The sequence below is a fragment of the Haemorhous mexicanus genome, chromosome 18 (genome assembly GCF_027477595.1).
Source record: "Haemorhous mexicanus isolate bHaeMex1 chromosome 18, bHaeMex1.pri, whole genome shotgun sequence".
Classification (NCBI taxonomy): domain Eukaryota; kingdom Metazoa; phylum Chordata; class Aves; order Passeriformes; family Fringillidae; genus Haemorhous; species Haemorhous mexicanus.
The window spans coordinates 9,049,941-9,076,612 of NC_082358.1; the positions used below are offsets into that span (position 1 = coordinate 9,049,941).

At 48.7% G+C, this 26,672-nt stretch overlaps 2 protein-coding genes across 9 annotated transcripts in view; both read left to right on the top strand.

The window, feature by feature from the left end:
* The window catches only part of RTEL1 (regulator of telomere elongation helicase 1), a 45,077-nt gene extending 35,364 nt beyond the window's left edge, over positions 1-9,713 (top strand). For 3 of the 4 annotated variants that reach the window (XM_059862604.1, XM_059862605.1, XM_059862607.1), the window contains exons 32-36: positions 780-1,022; positions 2,430-2,600; positions 3,469-3,654; positions 4,147-4,250; positions 8,577-9,713. In XM_059862604.1, the coding sequence (XP_059718587.1) occupies positions 780-1,022; positions 2,430-2,600; positions 3,469-3,654; positions 4,147-4,250; positions 8,577-8,651 (779 nt within the window). In that variant the 3' untranslated portion in view covers positions 8,652-9,713. The remainder of the gene's footprint in view (positions 1-779; positions 1,023-2,429; positions 2,601-3,468; positions 3,655-4,146; positions 4,251-8,576) is intronic. The other variant, XM_059862608.1, reaches the window with a different exon arrangement.
* Positions 9,714-13,706: 3,993 nt separating this feature from the next.
* On the top strand, positions 13,707-20,713 carry TNFRSF6B (TNF receptor superfamily member 6b). Of its 5 annotated transcripts, none has more exons than XM_059862625.1 (5): positions 13,707-13,943; positions 14,674-14,750; positions 15,236-15,614; positions 17,697-17,891; positions 19,796-20,713. In XM_059862625.1, the coding sequence occupies exons 2-5, from the start codon at positions 14,709-14,711 to the stop codon at positions 20,068-20,070; spliced, it is 891 nt and encodes a 296-aa protein (XP_059718608.1). In that variant the 5' UTR covers positions 13,707-13,943; positions 14,674-14,708; the 3' UTR covers positions 20,071-20,713. The 5 variants fall into 5 exon arrangements, with proteins under 5 accessions (XP_059718608.1, XP_059718606.1, XP_059718609.1 ...); XM_059862623.1 differs by lacking the exon at positions 13,707-13,943 and adding an exon at positions 14,086-14,234; XM_059862626.1 differs by lacking the exon at positions 13,707-13,943 and adding an exon at positions 14,098-14,234 and having other exon boundaries at positions 15,163-15,614.
* Positions 20,714-26,672: the final 5,959 nt, after the last annotated feature.

Consider the following 26,672-nt stretch of genomic DNA (forward strand, 5'->3'; position numbering starts at 1 on the left):
AAGCTCTAGGACAGGCAATAAATACTGATTATAAAATGCACACACAAGTTTTTTCCCTTCCAGCAAATTGAATGAACTCTGTGTTTTGAAACCTAATTATCTTTATCCTCCAATAAAGGACTTTTAAAGATCCAGATACCAAAATATATGGTAGCTTAATTTAAATAAATTTCTTATCATATCCTTCATCCATATTTGCATGCCTATGATATGCAAACCAGAACTTCTTCCTCTAAAACATAGCAGAAATGAGAGAATATTGTAAATAAAGTTCACTTGGCATTTAGCAGGATGTTCCAAGCTGCTCCTCCCTTTTGCAAATCTCCTACATGGCTCTTGTGCTCTCTTGAGTGTTGTTTCAGGTCAGATGGCATTTTTGGACATCATTTTCCTGGTATGAAACACACACCCCACCCCTTGTCTGCTCTTATTATTAAGGGGTGAGAAATCTGAACTTTAAAATTACCCATTTCAGGCCAGCAGAGTTGGTTTACTCATCTGTTTACCCTCATTCCCTAGTGACCTTCTGACACATTTCTCCATTTCAAATGATCAAGGAGCTCCAGAAGATGCTAAAAGTGATCCCCAGAATAATTTTGCTCTGTTGCCATTTCCAGGAGCAGGTCTGGCCATGCCACAGGGAGGTGTATGGCTGGGCAGGTGGGGTTGGCTTCACCACTTTGAAATAGTTCATGAATTCCCTCCTAATGTGAGAGGTGGATATGATGGAGTGACCTGTTTGTTCCTCAAGCCCTGCTCACATGTTTTTTGTCTCCCAGGGCAGAATGCCAGTGCAGCTCCAAGGAAAGAGGCTGAAAAGGCTCCAGGTTCCAGGAAAGAGCATCACCAGGCCCTCAGGACTGCCTATCTCAGTGATGTGCAGAAGGCTTTGGACAAAAGCAGCTACAGCCAGTTCTATGAGGCTCTGCTGGCTTACAAGAAGACAGATAATTACGATGCCATGGTGTCAGTGATAGCAGCCCTCACCACCGAGAGGCCACAGGACTTTCATCTCCTACAAAGTAAGAGGTTTTTTTAAAATCACTTTTATTTATTTGAAAGGAAAGTGTGGGAGCTGTGATCTCATGTGAGGTCTCACCTTTTGGTTTAGCTACCCAGATCAGCAGAGCAGCTGGAACAATGGGTTCAGTGAATGCCATTCAGAGAGCAAAACATGTCAAGGTTATGAAATGTTATCTCTGTCTGCTCAGGTAGAAATTGTCCATTAAAAACATTACACAGCACCTCAGTAATTCCAGTCCTAACCTTCATCCCACCTGTTTTTTCTCCTCAGTTACTACAATTGCTCTTTAGAAAGGACAGTGCTGACTATTGAACTGAGCCAATTTTATTCCCATGACCAGTGATTGCTGTACTGGTGCTACGTTCTTAGATAACTTCCAGGTTTCAGGATAAGCAGTCAGGCTTTTCATTTACTATTCTTCTACAGATCTTCAGCTGAAAATATTTCTGAACTGTGATGGAATTTATTTTCTCAGACGTGGTTTGTTTTATTTTCCTTTCATGGGTTTAGTGATGGAAGAGTTTAGGGAACTACAGGTTTTTCAAATTTGAAATTGGACTTAATTGTTTGAAAGAAGAAGAAGAGGCATTATATGCTGATCCTGACTGCCTCAGTGGTGATATCTTGTGTGATGTGACACCTCAGTTCCACGTTCTCCCATGTCTCTGAGGTGACTTCTGCTGGAAATGATGCATTCGGTGTATGCTGGGAAATGCTGATGGAATTTTGTTTGTTATCTTTAGCAGATAACAATAAATATTCCACTGGCCTTGAACAAGTACCATAGTCTGCAAGTTGTGAGAGAATACCCTTATCCTGGTATGTTAAGTAACTGTTAAGTTAGATTAGTCTTGGCAAAGTGGAGAGTGGGAGAAAATGAGCTGTGTGAGTCATAACCTCCCCCTGAGCACTCTTTAACAGTCACTGTCTTTACTGAGCAAATGTTTTTGACCTCAAAGGACCTCGTGGTAGAATTGTCTGTGCTTGGCAGTAAGTCATAATTGGGGTTTTTTAGAATTTCTGTATGTGTGTTGTGAATCCTTGTCAACCAAACAGTAACAAGAAATTTCTTTCCTGAGGGTCTCTCTGGATGTTGTGTGTATACCTGGTCACTCGTCAAGTGAAGTGCTGGAGCGGGTGTTTATTCTGAGCTGTAGAGAGTGGAAGAATTTCAAGACAAATTGAGATTATTTTCAATACTAAATACTCATCTGCCTTCTGGCAAGGAAAGCCCCGTAATTACAAAAATCACAAAAGCGTCAATGTTTCACCAAGCTGAAGATACTCTGAGGAATCTGACTGCTATTATTCAGCTTCCAAAGAATTTCTCCCCTCCAAAGCAAGGCATCTTCTATGGTCAGGCGTTGATTTTCCTGTGCATTTGACTGTATTTTCTTTTGGCCAGGGTTTTACATGTTCGTGCGTCCCCACCACAAAGAGCAGTTCAGAGAGCTGTGTAAGGGTTTGACTGGAATGGTCTGTGGTGATGGGGAGAAGCAACTGCAACAGTTGGAGCAAAGTGAAGGGAAACCCCAGAGCTCGGAGAGCTGCACAAAAGGAATCAGCCATATACAAGGTAGGGAATGAGCAGTTGTCACAAGTTGAGAGTCTTACTTATTATCATGATGGGTAGGGGTCAACAGCCTCACAACCATAGAATCACAGACTGGCTTGAGTTGGAAGAGACCTTAAACCTCATCCAGTTCCACTCCCTGCCATGGGCAGGAACACCTTCCATAGACCAAGTTGCTCCAAGCCCCATCCAACCTGGCCTTGAAGGCTTCCAGGAATGGAGCGGCCACAGCTTCTCTGGGCACCCTGTGCCAGGGCCTCTCCACCCTCACAGGGAAGAATTTCCCTCTAATCTCTAATCTAAACCTGCAGTCCTTTAGTTTAAAGCCATTTGCCCTTGTCCTATCATTCCCCACCCCTGTGAAAAGTCCCTCTCCTGGGCTGGGTCCTCCCTGCCTGAGGCCTGTCAAGGAGAATCAAAGTCATTGGTTATCTCTACATTGGGTTAAAGAAAACACACTCCAACAGGAGTAAGATAAAAGGTAACATGAGGTGGGGAAGTGCAAGGAAATAAGAAAGAAATTAGTTATAGTTCTGCCATGTTAAAACTGTGAAGTGTGTTAAGGGTGAAGGCAGAATTTTTACATCTAAGTGGGATGGGAGCAGGAGTGGATCAAGGCCCATTCTGTTGGAAGAAGTGCCATAGAACTATTTCAATATAAAGGGTCTCTTTCAGTAATATTGCATGTGTTAGTATCTATCAAAAACATCTGTTGCCCAGCAGTGTGGAATAGAAACTAGTTCTTTAAATTTGTTGTTGTTCTTATACAATGGCAACTGAGTGAATTTACTGCTTACTGTGTTTTGCAGAGTCTTAGTGTTTATTTTGCATGATACAGGTTCATACACTGGTTTTCTCTTTTTCTCCCCAGATGCAGCCCCCTCTAAGAGTGGGGCACCAGAAAAAATTCAGAGTAAGATTTCCTCCTTCTGCTTCAGCCAGAAAAGTGAACTTCAGTTGCCAAAGACTGAAGTGTCCAAAGAAACCAATAATGTGAGAGCACCCACAGACTCTGGAGTTGTGCCCATCTTTCCCCTAGAGATGGAACCAGAGTGTGGTAGGTACAGGAAAGAGTTGGGATGTAGTTTTGTAATCCTTGGGAATAAAAATAAATTACAGAAATGAGACTGATGGTGTATGAAACCACTGGTTCCTGCCTGTATTTGCTCAGGTGCAGTGTGATTGGTGTGGTTTGCTAAGGAGAATCTATACTTTCTGTACCTTGCACGTGCTCTCAAAGATCTTCATTGTCTTCATCACAATGCTTTAGTAGTTTCCTGAGAACTTTAGGGATTTTTTTCTTGACAACTTCCTTGTAAAGGAAGGATGTAACCCGAGTTCCTACTGGGATCTGAGGCATCAAGAGACTGTGAGGTCACTTGAAAGAAATAATGTGGCAGGGCACTATTGAGGTAGTTCATTACACTCATGGTCATTGTTTTCTGGACTGTACTGGAAGTGTGGCTACATGAGAATTTCGCAGGTGATTACAGGAATTTAGTCATTTCCTCCCTCTCTTTCTCTCTCCTCACCCTCCCCTCTGTTCTAGGAAGATTCCACTGCTCTAACTGCAAATCCGAGGATGATGTGCCTTTTAAATGCCCATTATGTGACTTCACTTGCTGCAAAACGTGCTGGAAGCAGTTCTTAAAGGTTCTCCTGTTTATTGGTTTGGTTTTCCAAAACTGCCGGGGAATTTTGTGCTTTGCAGGAGAATGATGTGAATGAGCCTGGAATCAGAATTCTTCTGTTTCCAGGAAGAACACCCAAATGCCAATGGAAGATTTACCACTTGATCCATTGTTTTCCATGGTTTGCAACACGATTGGAGGCAGATCTTTGCCCTAAGCTGGGGTTTTTACACTTTGGCATCTTTCCGAGCTGCCTCCTCATGTTTTCTGGTCTAAAACTACAAAGGCAACAAGCTGTGGAGTCAACTTTAAAAACTCTGTTGTTTTTTTTAATGTTGTAATGTTTATTTAAAACTTCTTTTCTTTCTCAGTTTCATAATTTTCCCCATCAAAGTCCTGCTGTAAAGCTCTGTTATGAGATTGAGGCAAACAAGGAACAGGCTGCCCAGGGAAGTGGTTGAGTCACAATTCTTGGACGGATTTATGATATGTAGATGTGGTACTTAATTACATAGCTAAGAGGTAAACTTAGCAGTGCTGGGTCAACCATTGGACTCTGTGACCTTTTGGGTCTTTCCCAACCAAACAATTCTGTGAATCTGTGATTCTGAATTCCTGCTCAAAGATCTCCTGTCCCTTGGTTTTCCCAGCTGAGTAAATTGAAATTCTTTAGGTAAGAGGATGTAGCTGGTCCCAGGGTGCCTGGGTTTGGGAGCATCTTACCCAGCATTTAATTCAGCAGCCAGATGTTAAAAGACTTTCAAAACCAGAATAATGCAAGAGTTTAGGGGTTTCTAAACATTGATATGTGATGAGAAGGCTGCTGATCAGTGGAGCTCAGGAATATCCCTAAACAGTACAGCGTGAAAAGAAACTTCTTCAGCTTGTCAGTCTGTATGCAAGTACAAAATAATCTGCTATTCCAAGTTCCAGAGAAAGATATTTTTCTCAGGAAGACATTGAATTGTCAGGTGAGCATAGAAAACATTGGGCTGACATTCAAATAAAATATAGCAGCCAAGACAGGGTTGGTCCAGGAGGAATATAGAATAAGAATAGGATCAGGGTGGTTTGGGTTGGAAGGGACATTAAAGCTCATCTCATTCCAAGTCCCTGCAATGAGCAGGGACACCTGCCACTATCCCAGGATGGTCAAAGCCCCCTCCAGCCTGGCCTTGGACACTTCCAGGGATGGGGCAGCCACAGCTTTTCTGGACAGCCTGTGCCAGCAGCTCACCACCCTCACAGGGAAGAGTTTCTTCCCAATATCCCATCTAACCCTGCTCTCTTTTAAGGCTTCTCCCCCTTGTCCTGTCACTCCAGGTCCTTGTCCAAAGCCCCTCCTTGTCCAAAGCCCCTCCTGAGGAGGGGACACAGGGAGGTGCTGAGCTCTTCTCCCTGGAATTTAATGTCAGGATTCATCAGACTGGATATCAGGATACATTTCTATACCAAGAGGTTGGTCAATTACTGGAAGAGGCTTCCTAGAGATGCCTCAATGCTCTTTAATATTACAGAGCCATAACTTCTGTTCAGCCTTTAAAGAGGTCAGGCACTTGGACTGTAGGATCACTGTAGGTCCCTACCTACTGGAAGTGTTCTTTCCCTTCTATTTAGATATCCCCTGCATCCCATTTCCATGTTTGAGGAAATGAGTCATGGGTCAATTGCTAATAATGATTTCCATATTTGCTACTTACTGAATAATCTTATTATTAATTATTTTGATATTTGCCACTTACCTGATTAATCTTACTTACAGACACGCCTACATGTGTAGTGATTAATGTTCTCAGTGTACAGGAGTGTTAAGTGGCTCATGATGTGATTCAGGTGTTGTTTGGTTAATGGAAAGTCAAACACAGTCATAGAATCATTTGTTTTGGAAGAGACTTTAAAGACCATCAAGTCCAGCCATCAACCCAGCACCACCCCTGTGTTCACCTTAAACCACATCCTGTGGTGCCATAGCCACATGTTTTTTGGACACTCCAGGCATGGTGACTCCACTTCCCTGGGCAGCCTGTTCCAGTGCTTTACTACCCTTTCCATGGAGAAATTCTTCCTCTCCCCTTGTAGTTTAGGATGTGACTTGTGCTGATGCAGAGATGCTTCTCCAGTGATGAGGCTGTGCTGGTCATGCAGCTGAGACAGAAACACAGGATTGTAAACAGGAAGATGATCCTGTGTTTCTTGAAACCAATCCCAGGAGCCATGTCCCCCACATCCATCCCCATTCCCGCTCATGCCAGTGAGCTTGGACAGTTAACCCCATCCATGTGTTTGGGACAGGGATACCTTTACCAGCAGGAAATGAGCAACCGTGTCCGAGCTCTGAACTCTCATCGGATGGGATTGGGCTTTGTCACTCTGACTGGGCTGCATTTAGAACTCCTGGTTTTCTTTCCTAATAACTTACTCACTGTTTTTTCAGCTCAAAAGCCCTTTGGTGCATATTGTCCCACCAAGGAAGTGACTCAGAGCATCATTCACAACGGGGTTGGCAAATTTTGGTCTTGTCCAATCTGTTATTTTAGCGAAACACTGGTGGGGAGAGGTGGTGAATAATTTTGGAAGCTTTTGGAGAAGCAGAGCAGATGGAATTCCCTGCAGCTGGAGGAGGGGGATTAGGGGGATTAGTGCTTGAGCATGTTGGGTGATTCAGTGTGTTAGGGGAAGCCTTGCAGAGACTGGACCAGGATATGCTGCTTTGGGGTGTGGTTTTCCCCTCCAGAAGTTCTGTTGCTGCTTCCAGGTGTTTAAATGCATTTATTCATGCAGGTCTTCCAAGAAGACTGAGTTATTTTCATTTGGACTGTCTGTAATCTGGGGAAATAATCAAAGATTTCACAATTTAATGTTACAGTTAAAATTGCCTTTGGCAAAGCACTGGCTGTTGGGAGATAAAGTGACCTTTCCTCTCCCCTTCCATTTTTGATATTTCAGTTCATGTTACCAGAACCAAAATCCTACTGCCTGAGCCTACTCTGCAGTCTGCACCTTTTCTTGCAATGGCTCCCAACTGCCAGAGGTTAGATGGGATATTGGGAAGAAATTCTTCCCTGTGAGGCCCTGGCACAGGCTGTCCAGAGAAGCTGTGGCTGCCCCATCCCTGCAAGTGTCCAAGGCCAGGCTGGACAGGGCTTGGCATGCAACCTGATTTAGTGGAAAGTGTCCCTGCCCATGGCAGGGGTTTGGAACTGCATGAGCTTTAATGTCCCTTCCAACCCAAACCACTCTGTGATTCTAATGAGGAACTTCCACACTTCAGGGAAGGCTGTGCAGTGCCACTGATGTAGCTGACCATCTTTTTAGGCATCCTGAGCTGGCAGTCTTCTCCCAAAAAAAATTTTTTTTAAAAGAAAACCAATTTGCTATCTCCCTTTTGAAATAAACAGACCAGTTCAGTTTTACCAGTAATTTGCAAGCTATGAGAAGAACAGTTTGGATTTATCTGCAAGTCAAATTACTTTAAAATTGATGATTAGTGAAGAAGCAAACTGAAACCTGAGTGGAGAAATGATGCCTCATATGTCTTCATGTCTCATGCTGCTAATGAGAAAGGTGTGGGGTGCTATGAAGAAATGTGTCCTTGGTTCCCCTACAAAACTCTTGGCAATGACCATGTGTGTCATCCATGTCTAGGTATGTCAAGGAGACATTTCCTTGTCATCTGTGCAAGAGGAAGCAGGAATTCAGGGAACTCAGGCAGTTGACAGGATTTTACCCACAGGTGCAGCTGTACTTCTCAAGAGCTCTTGCAGCTCCACATTTCCTCATTCCTGTATTTCAGTCCTCCAGATGTGTCATAGCTGGGACAAGTGCTGTAAATTCTGCTGCCACTTTGCATGGTGCCACAAAGCCTCCTCTCCTTTTTATTACTACCAAGGAAATAATTGACTGTGTGGTAACAGGGAGGTTGCAAACAGCAGATCCCATCTCAGGACTGACAGGTGGCTGCTGTGGCTTGTAGTTCATGTTGGCCAAAATGTGGTAGAGATACTTAATATCACAGTGGTTTGGGTTGGAAGGGACAATAAAGCTTATCTGCCATGGGCAGGGACACCTTCCTCTAGACCAGGCTGCCCCAAGCCCCATCCAACCTGGCCTTGAACACTTCCAGAGCTGGGGCTGCCTCAGATTCTCTGGGAAAGCTGTGCCAGGGCCTCTCAGCACCCTCTGAGTACAGAATTTCTTCCTAAAATTTAATCTAATTCTTCCCTGTTTCAGTTTAAAACCATTGCCCCTTCTCTTGTCACTATTTGCCCACGTGAAAACTCCCTCCATTTGTGGCATTTCCTCCACAATAAATGCATTCCCTGTGTGTTTTGTCTTTTGGTTCCTACAGGTGGTGAAGAAGTGCCCCAAGTGCCGCAGTGATGTGAAGAGGCAGCGATTAACCCAAGTTTTCTTCTGGTCCTGATGCCCCCAGAGAAAGGGCAGGAAGCCCTTGGTGCCAGCAGAAGGCAGTGGCTGTGCTCTGGCTCTTGCTGAGCAGGAGCAGGATGGAGGCTCCTTTAAATCCCTGTGATCCTTGTCTCTGGATTATGAGCTGAGCATTTTCCAGCAAAGGTGGTCAATTCTGAAAGGTCTCACTGCAGGAGACAAAGCAGAACATTGTCCTCTGTTAGAATGAAAAAAAGTTAATTTTTTAACTTATTTTATCCTCTGAATATTCCTGTGGCCACTCTTAGGCTGAAATTTTATATCCTGGACGCTGCTGTCATTTTATGGCCTCTTCAGGTAATACCAGATCATGGAAAAACCCCAGGAATGTTCCGACAGTGGAACTGAGCTGGCTGAGGATGCCAGACTACCCATCCCTATCCCACTGGTGTTCCTGGAAGAGGTGATTCACATTCACTCTCTGGGGTTGGCAGCAGCCATTGTCTCCAATAGCAGAAGATACTGAAAGGATGATTTTTCCCAGGATGGTGAGCAGAAGCTCCCTCTCACCTGCTGTGCATCCCAAAGCCTGATTCCATCATCCACCATGGCGGGATTTTTTGGAACACGCTTCTAAGGAGGTTTTATTCTTCACTCAGGGCTGGGATTTCCATGTGCCTGTGTTACCTGATTTGCTTTCCAAGAAGAAGAGGGATCTAAATGTTTTAAAACTTTTAAATTAATCAAATTTTAAAAATTCCTTGGTATTTCCACTCTCTGTGAGTAGTGGATATAAGTGGTTAACCTAAAAAATTATATCAATTTTAAATCTTCTGTAGCTGCTGGTAATTAGACTGTAAAATAAAACTATTTTGTCTAAATTTGATTTGGTTAGATTAAAAAACCCCCAGTAATAAAAAAAACCCAAACAAACATGAAGATATAAAAACATTGGCTACTGAGTCCTAATGGCCCTGGTAGGAGCAAGGGGAAGGGTTGTACTCTGCAGGTGGTTTTCATATCAACGGAATTTGGAAAATTTTATGTTAATAAAATTTTATTCTTAATAAAATTGAAAAGTGAGCTGCATTTTAACAAAGTTTCCAATTTCTCCTGGTTGTAGAATTTAAACCCTTCAATCTTCAAATCTCAGAGTTGCTGGCAGTGAAATGGAAACTTTTGTACTTCATTGACAACAAAAGCTTAGGCAGGAATTGAGGTAGTTCTGAGCTATCATATATTCTGTCTTGTTTAATTTTTTGGATGAATATTACCCTCTAGCCATGTATCTATTCAGTGCAGCAAAACAGGAATAAATAATGCAAATAAAGTCCTGGATGTTTCAAATATAAATGGGGGGAATGACAGAAAAGTATTATAATAAATACAGGTGTGTTGTAGAAATGAAGAGAAAAATACTTGGAGTGAGACTGGGGGCAGTGAGCAGTAAAATGTCATGTTTTGGTGGGTAGCTCAGTGCCTGGTCTCCTGGGAAGGTCTCTCCCAGGAAACTGCAGCTGACTGCTTGTGCCACTGGAGGGAAGCCACAGCACGGCCAGGAGCGTGCTCGGGGGCGGCGACTGCGGCTCGGGCCGGGTGGGAATCATCTGCCGTGGGCTGCAAAAATGCTGCCAGACCCAGCAAGACAGAAGGAAATACTTGAGAAGTATTGTGGGGTTGAATCACCCCACACTCCTGGAAAGGGGTTGGCAGGGACAAATATTATGATGCTGCTTTTTCCCCTCAGCTGAAGTAGTTTTAAAGCTGTGCCTTTTCCTGCAGTTGTTTTGGTCTGAAGACTGTTCCAACCTGGGGATGCTCTGTTCTGAGACAGGGCAGAGGAACAATGCTGAGAATATCTCAGAGCCTTCAAGAGATTCACAGAATGGTTGGGGTTGGAAGGGACCTGGAGATCACCCAGTCCAACCCCCCCTGCCAAGGAAGGGTCACCAGGAGCAGGGGACAAGGGAATGCATCCAGGTGTGTCTGGAATGTCCAGAGAAGGAGACTCCACACCCTCCCTGGGCAGCTCTTCCAGTGCTCTGCCACCTCCATGGAAAGCTCTTCTCCATGTTGAGGTGAAAATTCTTGACTTTTAGTTTATGGCTGTTGCTCCTTGTCTGTTGCTGAGCACCATAAAGAGTCTGGCACCCCTTGGAAATATTTATGTGCATTGATGAGATCCCCTGTGAGCCTTCTCCAGACTAACCAGGCTCAGCTGTGTCTCCTCATCAGAGATGCTCCAGCCCTTCATCATCTCCATGGCCCCTGCTGGATCCTCTCCAGTAGCTCCTTGTCTTTCTTACATAGAGGGGAAAACTTGCTGAGGGATTTTCTCTCCCCTCACCCAGGACATTCCATCCCTTTGTCCAGGCAGCTCCTTTTCTTCATCTCTTACTCTTCAGCAGAGGGATTGCCTTGCTGAAGAGGTTTACAGTCACTGCCCTTCACCAGCTGAACCCACCCAGACAAGCTCTGAAACACACCAGTGTCCCACCAGTGTCCCAGTGCACATGGCTTTGGTTTGGGGTGGGTTTGGGTTTGGTGCTGGTTTCTGGTGCACTGGGAATTGCACTGCAGTGGATCTGGGAATCAATCCCTGCTCTTGGTGGCTGGGGCAGGACAGATGGATGTCCTGGAGATGGGAGAACTGGATGAGCTTTGGGTCCCTCTCAACCCAAACCCTGCTGTGACTTCATGAGACCTTGAAGAGGGTCCCCAGCAATCAGGACTTTTCTGTCATCTGGAAACTTGTTTAATTTACAGGAAGGAAAGACAGGGGCAGTTAATTAATTATAAAGAACAGAAAGTGAGAAAACTTCCAGAAAAATCTGTGTTGCTTTAGGTGCTTAGAGGAATTTATGCAAATCATTTAATGATGGGGGGACAAAAACCTTTCTTGGACACTCCTTGCTGACTTTCAGGATCAAATGACACATGGCTTACAGATCATGAAGGAAGTAGATCGTAATTTTTTGATTGCCCTTGCCTTGCAGTGCTATGACTAGACCTGGAACACTGTAGTGTGTCATTGAACAAACCTTTCCTGCTGGTTTTTTTCTCCCCCCAAAAAACTGAAAGGACTCACAAAAGAGATCAAAATCAGCAAAGCAAAATGTTTCATCAGGAAAGAGATGAGCCCTCTCTCTGGCTGCCAAAGTGGTTCCTGATGGGCAGCAAGGGATTTCTTTGCTCAACAGAATTTTCTGTGAATGTAACCAGAAAATTTATTTTGCAAGACTAGTTTCAGAAGGTGGTGCTGCTGCACACCCTGGAGTGTGAAACTGTGCCCTGTACCGAGAAGTGAAGGCAGAGCCGCGGCAATAGGATGCTGAATTCCATTTCTATGTTACCTCCACTGGTCAGAGTCAGTAGTGAGTTGTGTTGCTGCTTTCTGGTTGTCAGGCAGTGACCCTTAAACCCATTCTGGGAGGTTTGTTGGACCAACAGAAAAACAGACAGAAGAAGATTAATCAAAGGTCATTATTCCACCAGACTGTTGGAGTCTGAGGAAGTTGTCTGGGGAAGCCCTTTCTGTCCCATTAATGTGGTGTTTTGCTCTCTAGGAGCATCCATCTGACACATTTTTGTCGTTATCAAATTCACAACTAAAATAATTGCTGATGAGGGATCACAGTGCAGCGAGGAGCTCAGAGTTTCCCAGTGCATTGTGTCCATCCCAGCAGGGGCATGGCTGGGACACAGGGACTGCCAGCAGGTGCCATTCAGGATGTAACCACCTGCTATTGTTTCATACACCTGGTGGGTTCCATGTGAAATCCAGGGACAGAAAACTGAAACTGTGCTTCTGCCTGTGGAGGAGGAAACGCTCTGCAGCTCCCGGGTGGTCAAGCCTCAGGCAGAGGCATCCCACTGAAACTCCCCAGCTGGGTGAGCCCAGAGCAGGGCTTTCTATTGGATCCAGTCTAGTGGTGAGTTTCACCCAAAAAAGCGTCAAGGGGCTGTGCCTCAGTGCCGGGGCAGGGCTGGGAGATTAGCTGATTAATTACTGAGTTGATGCACACTGACAAAGCGAAACCCCGGCAGTCCTTGGCTCAGGGATTATGTCAAAATGAGTTAGAAATCATCAGGATTACTTTGGACAGCTACAGGGGATCGAGATAAACAAGCAATAAAATGAAAAACCACTTTAGAGTGGCCTGTGTAAATCAGCTCATCACCTGTTCTGTGTAAAGTGCAGATAAACACAGCCCAGACCCTGCTGCTGGACTGTAGTACTGACGCCCCTTGGCTCCTGCTGGAGTCAGAGGATTTTCTTTAACCAAGGTGGGTAGAAACTGACCTTACTGGAAGGAACTTTGTATTCTTTTTGACCACTGGGGTTTCCTTCTCTTTCTGGGTAGTGGAGAACTCGGTTTCATTTTCTTGGTGAATGGTGTGTTTAGCTCTTGTAGGTCTGAACTTTGTGTTTGGAATAATGTCCATGAGATTCTCCATCTGCAGCCCCAGTGGCTGAGAGCTGATGAGAGAGGCAGAAGGCAGATGCAGAATTGTTAATTCTCTGCAGTGATCTGCAAGAGGAGCTGGCTGCTGACTCCTGAGGAGAAAACCTCCACATCCTCTCAGGTCCTCACTGTGGTTCTCTCATCCTTGCAGAGACTTGCATTTGCTTTTTGAGCGTTTACTCTGATTTTGAATGTTCAGAGAGAATGTGGTGAGACGGAGCAGGACAAAGGGCAGGAGTCCCGTGTCTTGAAGCAGGCACTGGAACACATGATCTGCCGAGGCTGTACCTGCAAGGCTGAGTTCACTTTTCATTTGAATCCTTGGGGCCCAAGACTTAGGGCACTGTCACCTGTTAGGGATTTAAGTGCTGACCTCCTTAGCTGCCGGATGCTGTGCCACAAAAGGTACCGGTGTTTAGTGTTACAGCTGCAGGTGGTGTCGTCCTCGGTGCTCCTGAAAGGAGAAGGTTGAAGCTCGGAGCCGGCTTTAGGAACGCAGTGCCCAATCACTGACGACCGGGGCTGTTTTGGCAGGGTCAGTGCCCGCGGGGGAGGAGTGGGATGGGGTCTGGTCGCGGAGCCCCTGGGCAGAGCCGGAGCGATGCTTCTCACAGCGCCGGTTTCACTGCCGGCAGCCACAGCCAGAACCGGCCCCTCCGGGCTGCCTTTGACGGGGCCAAGTCCCAACGAGGGGCAGCTGCTGTTACTGGGAAGTTCTTCGGCGCTTCCAGCCGGGGAACAGAACGTTCGCAGGGGAATTTCCCTGCCTTTCCCCTTGCCAGAAAACGATTCCTCACCAACCCCCTGTAAAACTTAGCTTTGAAAAACTGTGCGAATGCCACTCGCCTCCTTCCTCCACACAGGTAAACGAACTTCATTGCTCTGAAAGCTTCACTTTAGAGGCAAGTGCAGAAACGAGAGCGAAAGCGGCGCTCGGGTGAGGGAGGGCGCCGGGACGCGAAGGCGGAGCCGGTGCTGCCGCGGCGAGGGACCGGGAAGGGCTCGGGGCCGGGATGGAGTCGGGGGGGGGAGCCGGGATGGAGCGGCGATGTCACCTCCCCTTGCCCAAGAGGGGTCTTTCCCTCGGGCCGTTCTATAAAGGCGCTGCCGGCCGCGGGGAGAGGAGCGGAGCGGAAGCGCGAGGCGGAGTTGCGGTGAGTGGGGCCGGTCCCGAAGGATGGGATGGGGAGGAAGGGGAGGAAAGGGAGACCTTGGCTGCTTCCCCACCAGCTCCTGCTCCCTCTCGGCTGCGGTGGGCTGGAGGTGGTTTCCCTCCCCCGGGCGATTCCACGTGTCTGGCTCTGCGTGGGTGCGGGGGTGCCCCGAGCCTCTCACCCGCAGCCGCTATAAGGCTCTGCTCCGTCCCTGCACTGGGGAGAGCCGGCATCTCCCTCGGAGGAAGGGCTGACTCGGAAGAAAGCAGGCGAGGAAACCCAGTCTTTCCCAACAGCCCTTCCCTCTCAGCCTTTACCTACCAGCCCTTCCCCATCTCCCTCTGTTTTTACGCCGGCCCGTCGGGTTGAGGCTGCTGCTGCAGAGGGGAACCCCGGCGCAGGCAGCACCAGCCTCTGAGGACCCTCTCTGTCCCCCCAGGTTTCTGATCCCGGCGTTCGGAAGCCCTCGGTGCGATGCCATCCTGCCACGTGCCGAGTTTGAGGCATCCACCCAAGGTAAGGGATCTTCTGCTTGTCAGGCTGGGCACATGGGCTTTGGAAAGGAAAGGGAAGGATCAACAAGCTCTGGGATTCAGTCCTATCCTGAGCATCTGGGTTTCCAAAAAGTGTTAAAGGTCCTAGGGAGCATGTTTTGGATCTGCTAGTCTGGAAAACATCCCTTCTGCTTCTTGGTTTGCAAATGTGTCTCTTACTGCAATGGTGGGGAACTGACTGGGGGGAAAGAGGGGAATGGGGTGGAGCTGCTCCAAGTTCCGAGTGAGGGAAATTGGGCTCTAAATGCATCACAAATGGGTTTGGGAAGGATGCTCTCTCACCTGGGAGGCAAAGGAGGGCAGCAGCTGGTGGGAACAGCATGGGGAGGGAGAACGATTTCTTGTCTCTACAACAATAACAAGTTCTGTAACAGCAGCAGCCGCGTTTGCTGCTCCCGCCTCTGCCCGAGGATGAGCTCAGGGCTCTTTGCGCTGTCTTTGCCGTAGTGGATGTTCCCCACTCTCCTTCTTTTGCTGGCTGAGCTCGCCTGCGATGCCCAGCCCACGTACCAGTGGAAGGATGCTTTGACGAGAGAGAAGATCACATGCCAGCAGTGCCCGCCGGGGACCTTCGTGGCACGGCACTGCACCAGGGACAGAGCCACGCAGTGCGAGCCCTGCCCGGATTTGCACTACACTCAGTACTGGAACTATCTGGAGAAGTGCCGCTACTGCAACGTCATCTGCGGGGAGAAGCAGGTGGAGGTGCAGCAGTGCAACGCCACGCACAACCGCGCCTGCCAGTGCCAGCAGGGCTACTACTCGAACATGGAGCTGTGCATCCGGCACTCCGAGTGCCCGCCGGGCGCCGGGGCTGTGAAGCCGGGTAAGTAATTCGGGCACTGCGCATCCTCGCACGGCTCTCGCCACGCCCTAAAATCTCCGCGGGAGATAAAAATCAAGGAAAAACACAGCAGCCAAATGCAGCAGCCAATGCTTGCCCATAGCCTGACCGACTCCCTTTTAGCTCTGGTGCTGGCACAGTGCCCTCCCTGCCAGTGTGCTCCTGCCTCTTTTCCAAGGAGGAATTCGGTTGGGTTTTTCCACCGCTATCAATTTGAAAGCTTTTGAAATCCCCAGCAGCATACTTTGATGGGATGTGTCAATCCCAGCTACCTGCCTCACCTGCCACAGCAGGCAGAGTTGTGACTTGGCCATCCCTGGAGCAGCCACTGGCCCTGTGCCACAGGCAGGTGGGAAGGTCCAAGCCTGCTCCTAACCATTCATCAGCTCCCTTCTCCTGGCACAGGCAGCCCGGGAGCTAGGAATGCTGATTATCTGGGCTGAAGAAGGTGGCTGATGATGTAAGGGCAGGGCTGAGGAATGTATGTAGCTCTGGGGCCAGTGTTGTGGTTTTTCATTGAGCACCTTGGAGAGGCTGTGTTGAAAATACATAGTGGACACACAGCCAGGTTCCAAATCCACAAAACCAGCTTTGTTTTGACTCCTGAGTCTGAGACTCATCTCCTTGTGTGATCTAAGTCCCAAGGTATTTTAGGGGACTTATTCTCCTGTTGTTTCCCCTGAACAGTTTTCTCTGGTCCTTGAATTGCTCCAAATGTGTGTAAACTCACCAGTGAGGACCAGGCTCTGCGTGGATACCCCAGCAGGGAATGGCAAACCAGTGTGGGCAGCAACAGCAAACCCAGCAGCATCTTGCTTCACGCTTTGAGAGGCTTTTGAAGCATGGAGTCTTTTGAAGTCCTTCCATGTGTGGCATGGAAGAGCTCCAGGCCCACCAGCCACAGGGAAAATATCTATTGTCTTCAGCTGATGTTTATAATTGAGATCTGGGGTTTAATCTTCTATAGGACGTGACAAAATGCAGTAACACAGAAAAGGGGGACGAAGATATCCAGGCATTACAGGGAAGCACCTTGAAATTAAACATGGAATTTGTCTTGAGGGTTGGCTTTAGGACTGAGGAGCCATGCAAGCAAGCTGGGTATTTGAGAAGAAGCTGTTTTTTTGTTATTATTATTTATTTTTTGCAAATGGTTTCTTGTGTGGGGAGGATTGCCCCCCAGTCCAGCCACCTGAACACCACAGCAAGGACTGAGTGTCCAGTGTGGTGGGCAGAGCCCTGGACCTGCCAGTGCTGGTGTCTGGGTGGAGAAGGTGTGCACTGGGGGCTGTAGGCAGAGTTTGCTGCTCTTTGGGTTGGATGAGGGCTTTGATCCTCGTGCAATCCCCCTGGGCAAACCAACTTTGGGATTTCCCATTTATAAATAGTGGCTCAGATGTTGGGGGTTTGGCTGGGCCTTATGAATGGTCTGGGTTGGGAAGAACCTGAAAGATAAGACTTCTGGGAAAGCCTAAAGGGGAGGCTACAGCATAGAAACTGCTTGTAACTTGATTCGCGAAGAGGAGGTGAAAGGGGTGGGAAATCTCCTGCCCCAGAGCCCTTCCCCCTGCTGCCAGGGAGCGGGAATGCTGCTCAGTGCAATCCTGCCCGTGTGCCATCAGCCTTGTGACACAAGGGAAGCGCTGGCCCGGAGCCAGGGCAGCAGCGACAGCGCGGCCAAGGACAGCTCAGCTTTCACCTCCACAGAGAGTTTCACTTTCACTTGGGAGGGAGCCTCCGGCTCTGGGAAGAAGGGCTCTGGGAACCGAGGGACTGGTCTGGCAGCTCAGCCACCAGCCTGGCTGCAGGCTCCTGCCTGGAAGGTGGCCTTTTCTTAGTGAGATGTCCTCTTGTTGTCCTCTCATGTCTGCGGGCTGCCGACAATTTATCAGCACTGCTGTTTGCCCGGTGTGAGGACATGCAATTCCCAGGGGAGATGGTAGCAGTGATCATTTCCAAAACCTCACCTTCATGCTCCAATGGTGTCTGGCATCATCCCCAGCTGCTGCCTCTGCTCCTGTGCCAGCTTGTCACCTGACAGTCCTGTTGTGTCCCCATGCACAGGTACCCCCTTTGAGGACACCCAGTGCCATGACTGCCCCCACGGCTTCTTCTCCTCCAACTCCAGCACTGACCCATGCCAGCCACACCAGGACTGTGAGCAGCAGGGGAAGGTGACCAATGTGCAGGGCAACAAGTACCACGACACCCTCTGCACGTCCTGCAGACCTGGGAGAGGCAACAGCACACAGGGAGCAGGTGAGCCACGGGCACAGCGTGCCAGGACAGATGCTGCCAGGGTGAGAGCGAACTGACTCATGACTTTCTCCTACTTAGATGCAAATGAGGTGAAATGGCTTGTAAAAGCATGGAGTAATCCATAATTAATAATAATTATGGATTAAATAATCTGTCTCCCTTCATCTCCTTCCAGTGTCAGCCCCATAGGGCAAGGACAGGGTGCTGGGCTTAAGCAACAGTCACTGCACAGTGAGAACAAAGAGCTGACAGTGAAATCCTGCTGGATCTTACCAGGGACAACTGGGAGTGCTGGGACAGAGGATTTTGGCAGCTGAGGCACCCAGCTTGGCACAGCTCCTGCACTCTCTTTTCCTGGCTGCACCTGTTTTCTGGAAGTTTTTATGGCAGCCTGGTCTTGTGCAGGTTGAGTGGAGCAGAGCCCAAGGTTCATTGGAGCTGGTGTGGGGTGGATTTTGACCCGTCAGGTGTAAAAGTGGAGACGTGGTGTCAGTCATAAAGCCAAAGAGCTCAGGTGGGAGGGACTTGGAAAATTTATCTTGTCCAACCTTTAATGGGAAAGTGAGCCTGGATGACATTATCCAATGCCATGTCCTGAAAATCTGAAAAGCAATGGGGACCTCATCACCTCCAGGGGAGGCTGTTCTGGAGTGAAAAAATGTCATTCTTTCACCAGGATGAAGTTTGGTAGAAAAGCTTTAATGAAGCTCACCCACAAGGTGGTCGGGCACTGGAACAGGCTCCCCAGGGAAGTGGTCATGGCCAGAGCTGTCAGGCATGTTGTAGGGCTTTTGGGTGCTCTGTGCAGAGCCAGGACTTGGACTCAGTGAACCTTGTGGGTCCCTTCCAACTCAGGACATCCCATTGCTCTAAAAGACTTTCCTCTGTGGTGAGGGAACATGGAGGCTTCCCCCCTGGGCACCTCTCACTTTTCCACACTCTCCTGGCACCACCAGCACAGAGATTTCTCCTCACAAAGCCTGACTCACACCATGAGCTCCCTGCCAGGAGTGTGATCCTGACACAGAGACTGGAAAGCTCCGTCACCAGTGGGATGCAGTCCCGGGGTGGGGGATGGCCAGGTCAGAGCAGTGTCAGCAGCACGTGCGTCAGGCACCGGCCCCCGCAGCCAGACCAGCCCTTTGCAGATATTTATAGCGGGATGAGGCCCCAGCAATGGGAGCTGAAGGTTTTTTTAACTCCAGTTTGTTATGATTCCTCTCAGGAGGCACACAGGGATCTGCTCATCATCAAGCCGAGCCTGCCGGAGAGGCAGAGCCAGAGCAGTGGAGCTCACCCCACCCCACTATAACCAGTGAAACCGTTCCCAGTCTGCAATGGCATGAAACTGGGCTAATCTCTCCCTGATTGAGTAATCCTTTGGCCTTGACCTCTTGAAAATTCTTTCTGTTTTCATTCCTGATGCTGGATGCACTCCAGCAGCTTCCACCAGCCGGGGCCGGATCTGCCCCATCCCAGCGCCCTGATTGGGGCTGTGCTTAGGGCTGGTCCTGTTACAAATCTGTTACAAGGTTTACAAATCTGTGGGGGGAAACTGAAACTTTCAGGGATAAGAATGTGTAAGTACTTACCGCAATTGCATCAGATTTGTCTGGGCTTTTCTTCTATGCCCTGATGGGGAGGAGCATGGAATAGGTACATTGACTTTCTACAGAACTTCTACACCTTGTTTTCCACTGCCCTGTGTAGGGTGCATCACCGATAGAAGTTCAGCCTTCCACTAGAGCAGGTTGTTGAAATGCCCATCCAACCTGGCCTTGAACGCTTCCAGGCCTGGGGCACTCACCAGCCCACAGGGCTGGTGATGTCCCACAGAGAGCCTCGGCAGGGCTGTGCCCTGCTGTCCCATGTCCCTTTAACCCCCTGCTGTCTTCCCCCACCAGCTGCAGATGACGACTGCGATCAGGCCATGATAGACTTTGTGGTGTACCAGAACATCCCCGTCAAGAAGCTGAAGCGCCTGCAGCAGATCCTGGAGCACTCACCAAAGAAGCAGGCAGCATGGACCAGGGCAGCCATCCAGGAGAAATTCCGGGCTTTCCTCACCCACAAGAAGGAGGAGGACTCTGAAGTCACCAAGGAGCTGCTGGACGCACTGCGCATGGTCAAGCTCCACTCCATCGAGGAGAAAGTCCGCGAGCGCTTCCAGCTGCCCTGAGAGCATGAACTGGACTTGTGACTTTTTGTGTGCCCTTTGTTTTGGTTTTTATCTTCTGAGGCTTCATTAATTTATTCATCTTTCCAAACGTAACTTGAAAAGCAGCATGAGAGATGAGTGATGGGGTGGCATCACACTATAGCAGCTGTGTCACTGCTGACGGGACGGGATGGGACGGGATGGGACAGGATGGGATGGGATGGGATAGAATATGTGAGCAGCAGCATCCCCTTGCCAGCTGCTGGGGCAGCTCCTGGGAGCTCACCAGGTGTTGGCCACAGATTTTCCAGCCCTCAGCAAATGTCAATATTTTATCAGAAGAAAAACCTGCATCCAGGGTCATTATTTCTGGGGAAGAACATGGTTCCCCTTATAGAAAAATGTTTGGCTTTGTTTTAAACTGTGTAAGTTTGGGCTTGTTGTGGTTTTAGTCATTTAACAGTATTTCCCATGGAGGAGTTGCTTGCTATTTTTGTCATGCTTTTTTTTGAGAAGAGAGTTTGCTGCTGAGGCCCAGAAAGGGGGGGGTGCCCCAAACTCACTGGTACAGCTCATTTGAAATTTATTTCTTAACTACCTGTTTTTATACCATGTGTGAAAGATGTTTTCTAAAGAAAGAAACCAAAGAAGTTATTTTATCGTACACCTCTCTGTCACCCGAGTCCTTTCCTAGTCTCTCTTGGAGGTGGTGCTGGGAGACCCAGACCACTATATCTGACGCTGCTTACCCTTGTCTGTTTTTCCCACATGTTGGCATCTCTGCTCATGGCAGGGCATTGGAACAAGATGATCCTGAAGATCCCTTCCAACCCAAACCATTCTGGGATTCTGTGATCACACAGCCCCAGCCAACCCCTGCGCCCTGAGCCACGGTGAGGCTGTGTGCCAGTGGGATGCAGACAGACACTGGGATTTGTGGCCAGGGTGACACTCATGTCTCTTGGGTCAGCCCAACTGTGTCCTCCTGAGCCCCAGCTCTGTCCGCAAACCTGGCTGTGTGCTCAGTGAGCTGGGCTTGGAACAGTTCTGCTGACTGCAGGAGTTTTTGTTTAAACAGATGTTGCTTAGGGAAGTCAACAAGACTGACCTCCTCTGGCATTTTCCAGCCTGTAGCAATGATGACGCAGAGCTACGTTTTACCCTGTGAATGAGTTTGACTTTTTATAGCTCTTTTTTAGTGGAGCAGATGCCAGGAATAGTTTGTGGTTCAGAAGATGGTATTTCCCCCCAGCTTGGAGTTGTTTAAAGCTCTCTGAAGCGAGTGCTACCTGAAAGTGCCCCTGCACTTCCTCTGTGCAAGGAAGCTCCGGGGGGAAGAAGGGAATTTTACCCTTCCCTCACTGCCCACAGACACATCCCAGACTCTTCCTGCTGCAGTGACAAGTTAATCCATGGCAGTCTGGATGACAGGGGGTGATCTCAAGGGGCAGTGCTTGCTTCTTTACTGCTCCACAGTTTGGGAGTCCCTGGATGTCTGCTCACACCTGCCTGGCACCACAGGCTTGAACTGGGATCCCAGACTTGCAATGTCTCACCCCAGTTTTGGGCTCTGAGGATGAAGCAGCTCAGTGACCCTGGCATTGTCCTGGGTCAGTTCAGCCAGGGAAGAAGAGAAGCAAATGGCTGAAAAGCAGCTGAGGGGAGCACTCTCCCCTCTGCATTGAGCCTGGGCTGACCCTGGGAATCCCCTCAGTCCTGGCAATCTCCTTGAAACTTCATCAAGCCCGGCCTTGAAATCCTGCTAAGGAGCTTCACAGGGGACCAGAACTCCCCTTTCCAATGCTCAGTTTTTACCATGTCTGATCTCTGCCCTCCCAAGCTGCTTTATCCCAGTGGGATGCAGCTCAGTCTCTGAGCATCGCTTTCTCCAAGGCCCTTGGCAGGAGCCAAGTGCCTCTGCAGGGTCTGAGAGCAGCTGGGGCAGGAAACGAGGAGGGTTTCCATCAGAGCATGGGGAGAAACTGAAGCTCAGCTGCAGCACTTTGCTCCAAGGCAGAGTGCAAGGCAGGACAGCCAGTGCTGATGGGTTGAAGGCTGGAGCAGCCGGAGCCTCTTGCGTTGGCTGCAGCTCCTTGAGGGATTCCCATCCTGCTGCATTGCAGTTATCCTGACTCAGCACAAAGCATTTGGAGTCCTTGCTCTGAAGGGGAACAGGAATGGAGAGCTGTTAGTGCAGGAACTGCCTCCCACACTGAATGAGGGTCTACCATGTCCAACCCTCCTTAGGGCACCATGTCTGGCACCCTCGTGCCTTAGCAGGTGGAATGGGGACCACAGAGCTCAGCTCGGTGAAGCAGGAGAGAGAGTGTAAATAACAAGATGGCCCAGCCTGTGTGAGAGAGCTCTGCACTCACTGCCAGGCTTCCAATGCCACCAGCCACTGCAGCACCGAGGAGCTGGCAGGGGATGATGCCCTGTGCCACCAGCAGCTCCCCAGCTTGGTGCCACGAGCCTGACTTGCTCTGCCAGGGTATCTCCTGAGCACCCACGCATTGTTACCGTGTTCTGTTCAGGGGATTTGGAACCTCTCCTCCTGGTTTCCCTCATTGCCAAGTTAGCTGGAATTTCTGCACAGGGAATTTTCTTCTCATGTGGGCTTGTAGGCAGAGTGACTGAGGAAGATCTTTCTGATAAATATTAACCTTTATAAGCGTGGCCAAACACCCTGGCACGTGAGTCCTGCTGGGCTTCCAGGAACTGGGCTTTGCTGGAAAAGCCAGGATGGGCACCACACAGAGAGCACTCTCAAACCACCTGTGGCTTCATCACAAGATATTTCACCTTTTTAGCTAATTAACATTAAGAGGATGAAAACCCCTTTTGGTTTCCCCTGAAGTTTCCAAAGCCCAGAGAGAAGAGGAAGAGTTGGCAGCATGAGCTTTTTCCTGATGGTTTAAAAGACTTTCCTCATAAACTGTGGCAGAGAAGAGCACATGGTAACATCTAAAAGTAGATGCAGTGCTATCCCAGGATGACTCAGATATTTGGTACTCAGAAGATAATTTTCCAAATGCTACAAGCACTACATAAAAAGCCAAGCCCACACTGCTCTCCATATCAGGCTTCCCCCTGGTGATAAATGCTTAAACCCAGATAAAATCCCACAAAACCACCGGTTGGTTTAAAGTGCTGAGGTGGGTTAGGTCAGTGCCATGGGCTCCTTGGCCACCTGTTATCACAGCCAGGTGTGGCAGTGACTCAGGCTGGTGGTGGTGATGCCTCAAACCCCGGAGCACTGGCAGCAGGAGCTGACATGCTCCCAACCTGCTCGGTGCAGGAGCAGTTGGGACACGTCTCTCCTCAGCCCAGGAGAGCACTGCAGGTTCTGGCCCAGTTTCAAAGCTTGTAATGGAGTCAGGGAATTACTAAAGTGAATGGAAAGAGTCAGAGGGAGTTTTTCTAGTGAGGTCATACACAGCTGGCTCCAAGGGTGGAGAGCCAGGATTGATAGAGGAAACAAAGTGGGGGAATTTCTGAGGTGTGCAGAGAGCTGTGAGGGGATGAAACCAGGGCAAATGAACAATTCATCTTGTTGAAACAGCCTGCACCCCTCTTGGCCCTGAGGCTGCCACCTTGTCATGCACAAGGCAGGTAAATTCAATCTTCTGCCTGCAGATTTTGCCACCCTCCCGTGTTGCTTAGCAGCTGACAATGGGCTGAGCCCTCCAGGCTCTGTGGGAGAGGACTCAGAGAGTGCTAATGCACACCAAACTTGTTTCCATTCTCCCATCACTATTCCAGAGGTGCCGATTTTATCTTATTTTGAAGCACACTTCTGTTTTCCTCCTGATGGTAACATTTTCCTTTCTGGCTGTAAATCTGTGTGATGTGTCCATGCTGTCCCTACTGGGACTCATCCCTCACAGCAGTCACCCAACAGTGGGACCAAATTTCCTGGTGTCAAGGCCAGGAGGGGACAGTGCCAGCCCTGTTGGAGAACCAGAGGTGAGCCTGAGGAAGTCAATCCTATCCTAGAGCAGGAGCAGAGAGGGCTGAGATGTGCAGGGCAGCCCAGCCTGTGGGACAGAGAACGGGGATGTCAGGACATCTTTTCCCACAGGGTCTCACCTGATGCCTGCCCTCATTTCTACCCCTCCTCAATTTATAATTTTTATTCCTTTCTGTGCTCAAGGAGCTTCTTAAGAGTGGGAAGTCTCCAAAGGCAAGCAAGAGAAGGCAGAGCAGGTGACCTGTGCCAGATGGGGCCAGGGAACTGAGGGGTGAGGACCAGGGAGCCCCATGACGAGTTGGTGTCACTTTGGCCAGGTGAGGAGATGGGTCAGGTGCTCTTGGGCTGAGTGGGGCTCATACCATGGATCAGCATCCAGAGCTGGGTGAAACTCTGCCTGCTGAGCACATACCATGTATTTTTTAATGGAAAGAGAATTTTTGCCTCACACTGAGCAAAACTAGAATCTGACTGATAAATCCTTCCAATGAAGCTATGAAAACCTCCATGAAAAACATTGATAAAAGGAAACAGTTTGGTTTGTCAATATAGTCCTATTAAAGAAGCTCAAACACATTTTGGTGGCCTGATGACCCTACAAGTGTTGCTGGAGGGTCACCAGTTTGGAGCCATGTCTGGCCTCGGGGTGCAGGAGGGGCTGGGGGGTCACTCCCCATCCTCACCTCACTATCCAGCTGCCTGTGTTGGTCCCCAAAGGGCCCTTTTTGTTCCCCTTGTAAAATGGCAGAGTTGTAACTCTGCTTAAGTCCATATTTATGGTCCTCTCCCTGACCCAGGATCCAGTCCCTGACCAAGGATCCCGCCCCTGATTCATGATCCAGCCCCAGACTCAGGATCCAGTCCCTGACTATGCTGGTGGTGGAGAAAATCCTGTGAAACCCAGGTTATGGCAGCAAACCCCTCTGGGACAGCTGGAAACCAGCAGTGAAAATGGGAACCATGGAAATTGTGGCCTGGGAGGGTGGGGAGGGTGATCCTGGGGTGGAAATTCAGTAGCTGCCTGTTTTCAGGAGGAGAGTGAGAATGGGAGATGGTTTGGAGTCTGCTGAGAAGAAAGCTGAAATGTCCTAGGCAGGTGACAGCAATGCTGGTAAAGCAGTCCCTGGGTGGGGGTTTATATGGAATTAATAGGATTTTGATGACATTTACAAAGTTTCTTGAGGCTTAGACCTAAAAACAGATTGAAGATGAACAAGTGACATTGTGAGCTTCACAAACCTGTGATCGAGTACAACTCAAATAGAAGTTACTGTTCAGACCTAACCTAACAGTCCCTTCCAGCTCAAACTGTTCTGTGATTCTGTGAAATGGGATGATCTTCCCAGGTTCCACATTCCAAAGGTGCTGGGATGTCTTTGGAGTAATCACCTTCCAAAAACACAAATTACTGCCGCCTGCTGCTGAGTAAGCTGAGAGCAGATGACAATACCTTTTATCACCATCTCCCAGAGCAAATTCAATTATTCATACAATAATACAATACTGTTGTGCTGAATCAACCATTTAAAAGGCAGCTAAAGAAGTACTAACATGAAATTGTCTTTTTAAACAGAAACTTGGACTTGGTTTCTTGTGGTAGTTACAGAGCACAGTGGTAGTACAGAGGTAGTTACAGAGCACAATGCTGGAGTTTTCACTTCTTCCTAGTTTGCTTCCAAGCAAGTCTTAGGACACCACTTGCCCTTCATAGGACAGTTTGGTTTTGCCCTGGGAGGTTTAAAGGGTCACTTACAGGGGCAGCACTGGCCTTTGCTCTCTGGTGACCAGTGACAGGACCTGAGGGAATGGCTGGAGATGTGTCAAGGGAGGTTTAGGATGGATTTTAGGAAAAGATCTTTCTCCCAGAGGGTGGTTGGAACTGGCTCCCTAGAGCAGTGCTCACAGCCCAAAGCCTGAACCAGAGCTCAAAGACCATTTGGACAATGCTCGCAGACACATGGTGGGATTTTGGTATGTCCTGTGTGGGGCTGGGAGTTGGACTTGATGACCTTTGTGGGTCCCTCCCAACTCAGGACGTTCTGTGATTCTATTTGGTCAGACATTGTTTGGCTCTCCTGACCTTGCTCACAAGGTACTTGGGCTCTAGTGATCAGGTCTAGGCACTGCCTCCTCTTAGCTCAATAAAATTTGAATATATTAGTAAAGGTGCCCTTTAACTTAAGAGTTTTCTCAGTAACAAAGCCATGGCTACAACTACAATATCCATGCACAACACTCCCTCTTTAGAACCATGAACCTTTGACATGGTATTGTCTGCGTCAACAGGAGGCTTCCCTCAGCAACTCTTTGTTTACTTGAGAAACAATTACAATTACACAATGTTTAGGGGAAAAGTGCAGAAAACCCGCAGTGTCTCAGTACTAAGCAGTATTGGGGATCCCAGACCTCACAGTGCCATGTGGGTGTGGGGAGAATTGAGGTCTCTGTTGTGGTGACTTTTTGTCACTGCTCACCCAAGCACCACCCTGGGCCACCCAGTGCCTCAGGATCCTGTGCTTGGTCTGAAGATGAAGGAGCTCCAGCAGCGTGGTGACTTAGCTGTAACATGGGAGTGGAGCTGGGAGACTTGATCATTTTCCTATGGAAACACAAGGAATGACAACTTCCCAGCTATTGAAAGCCCTTGGTCACA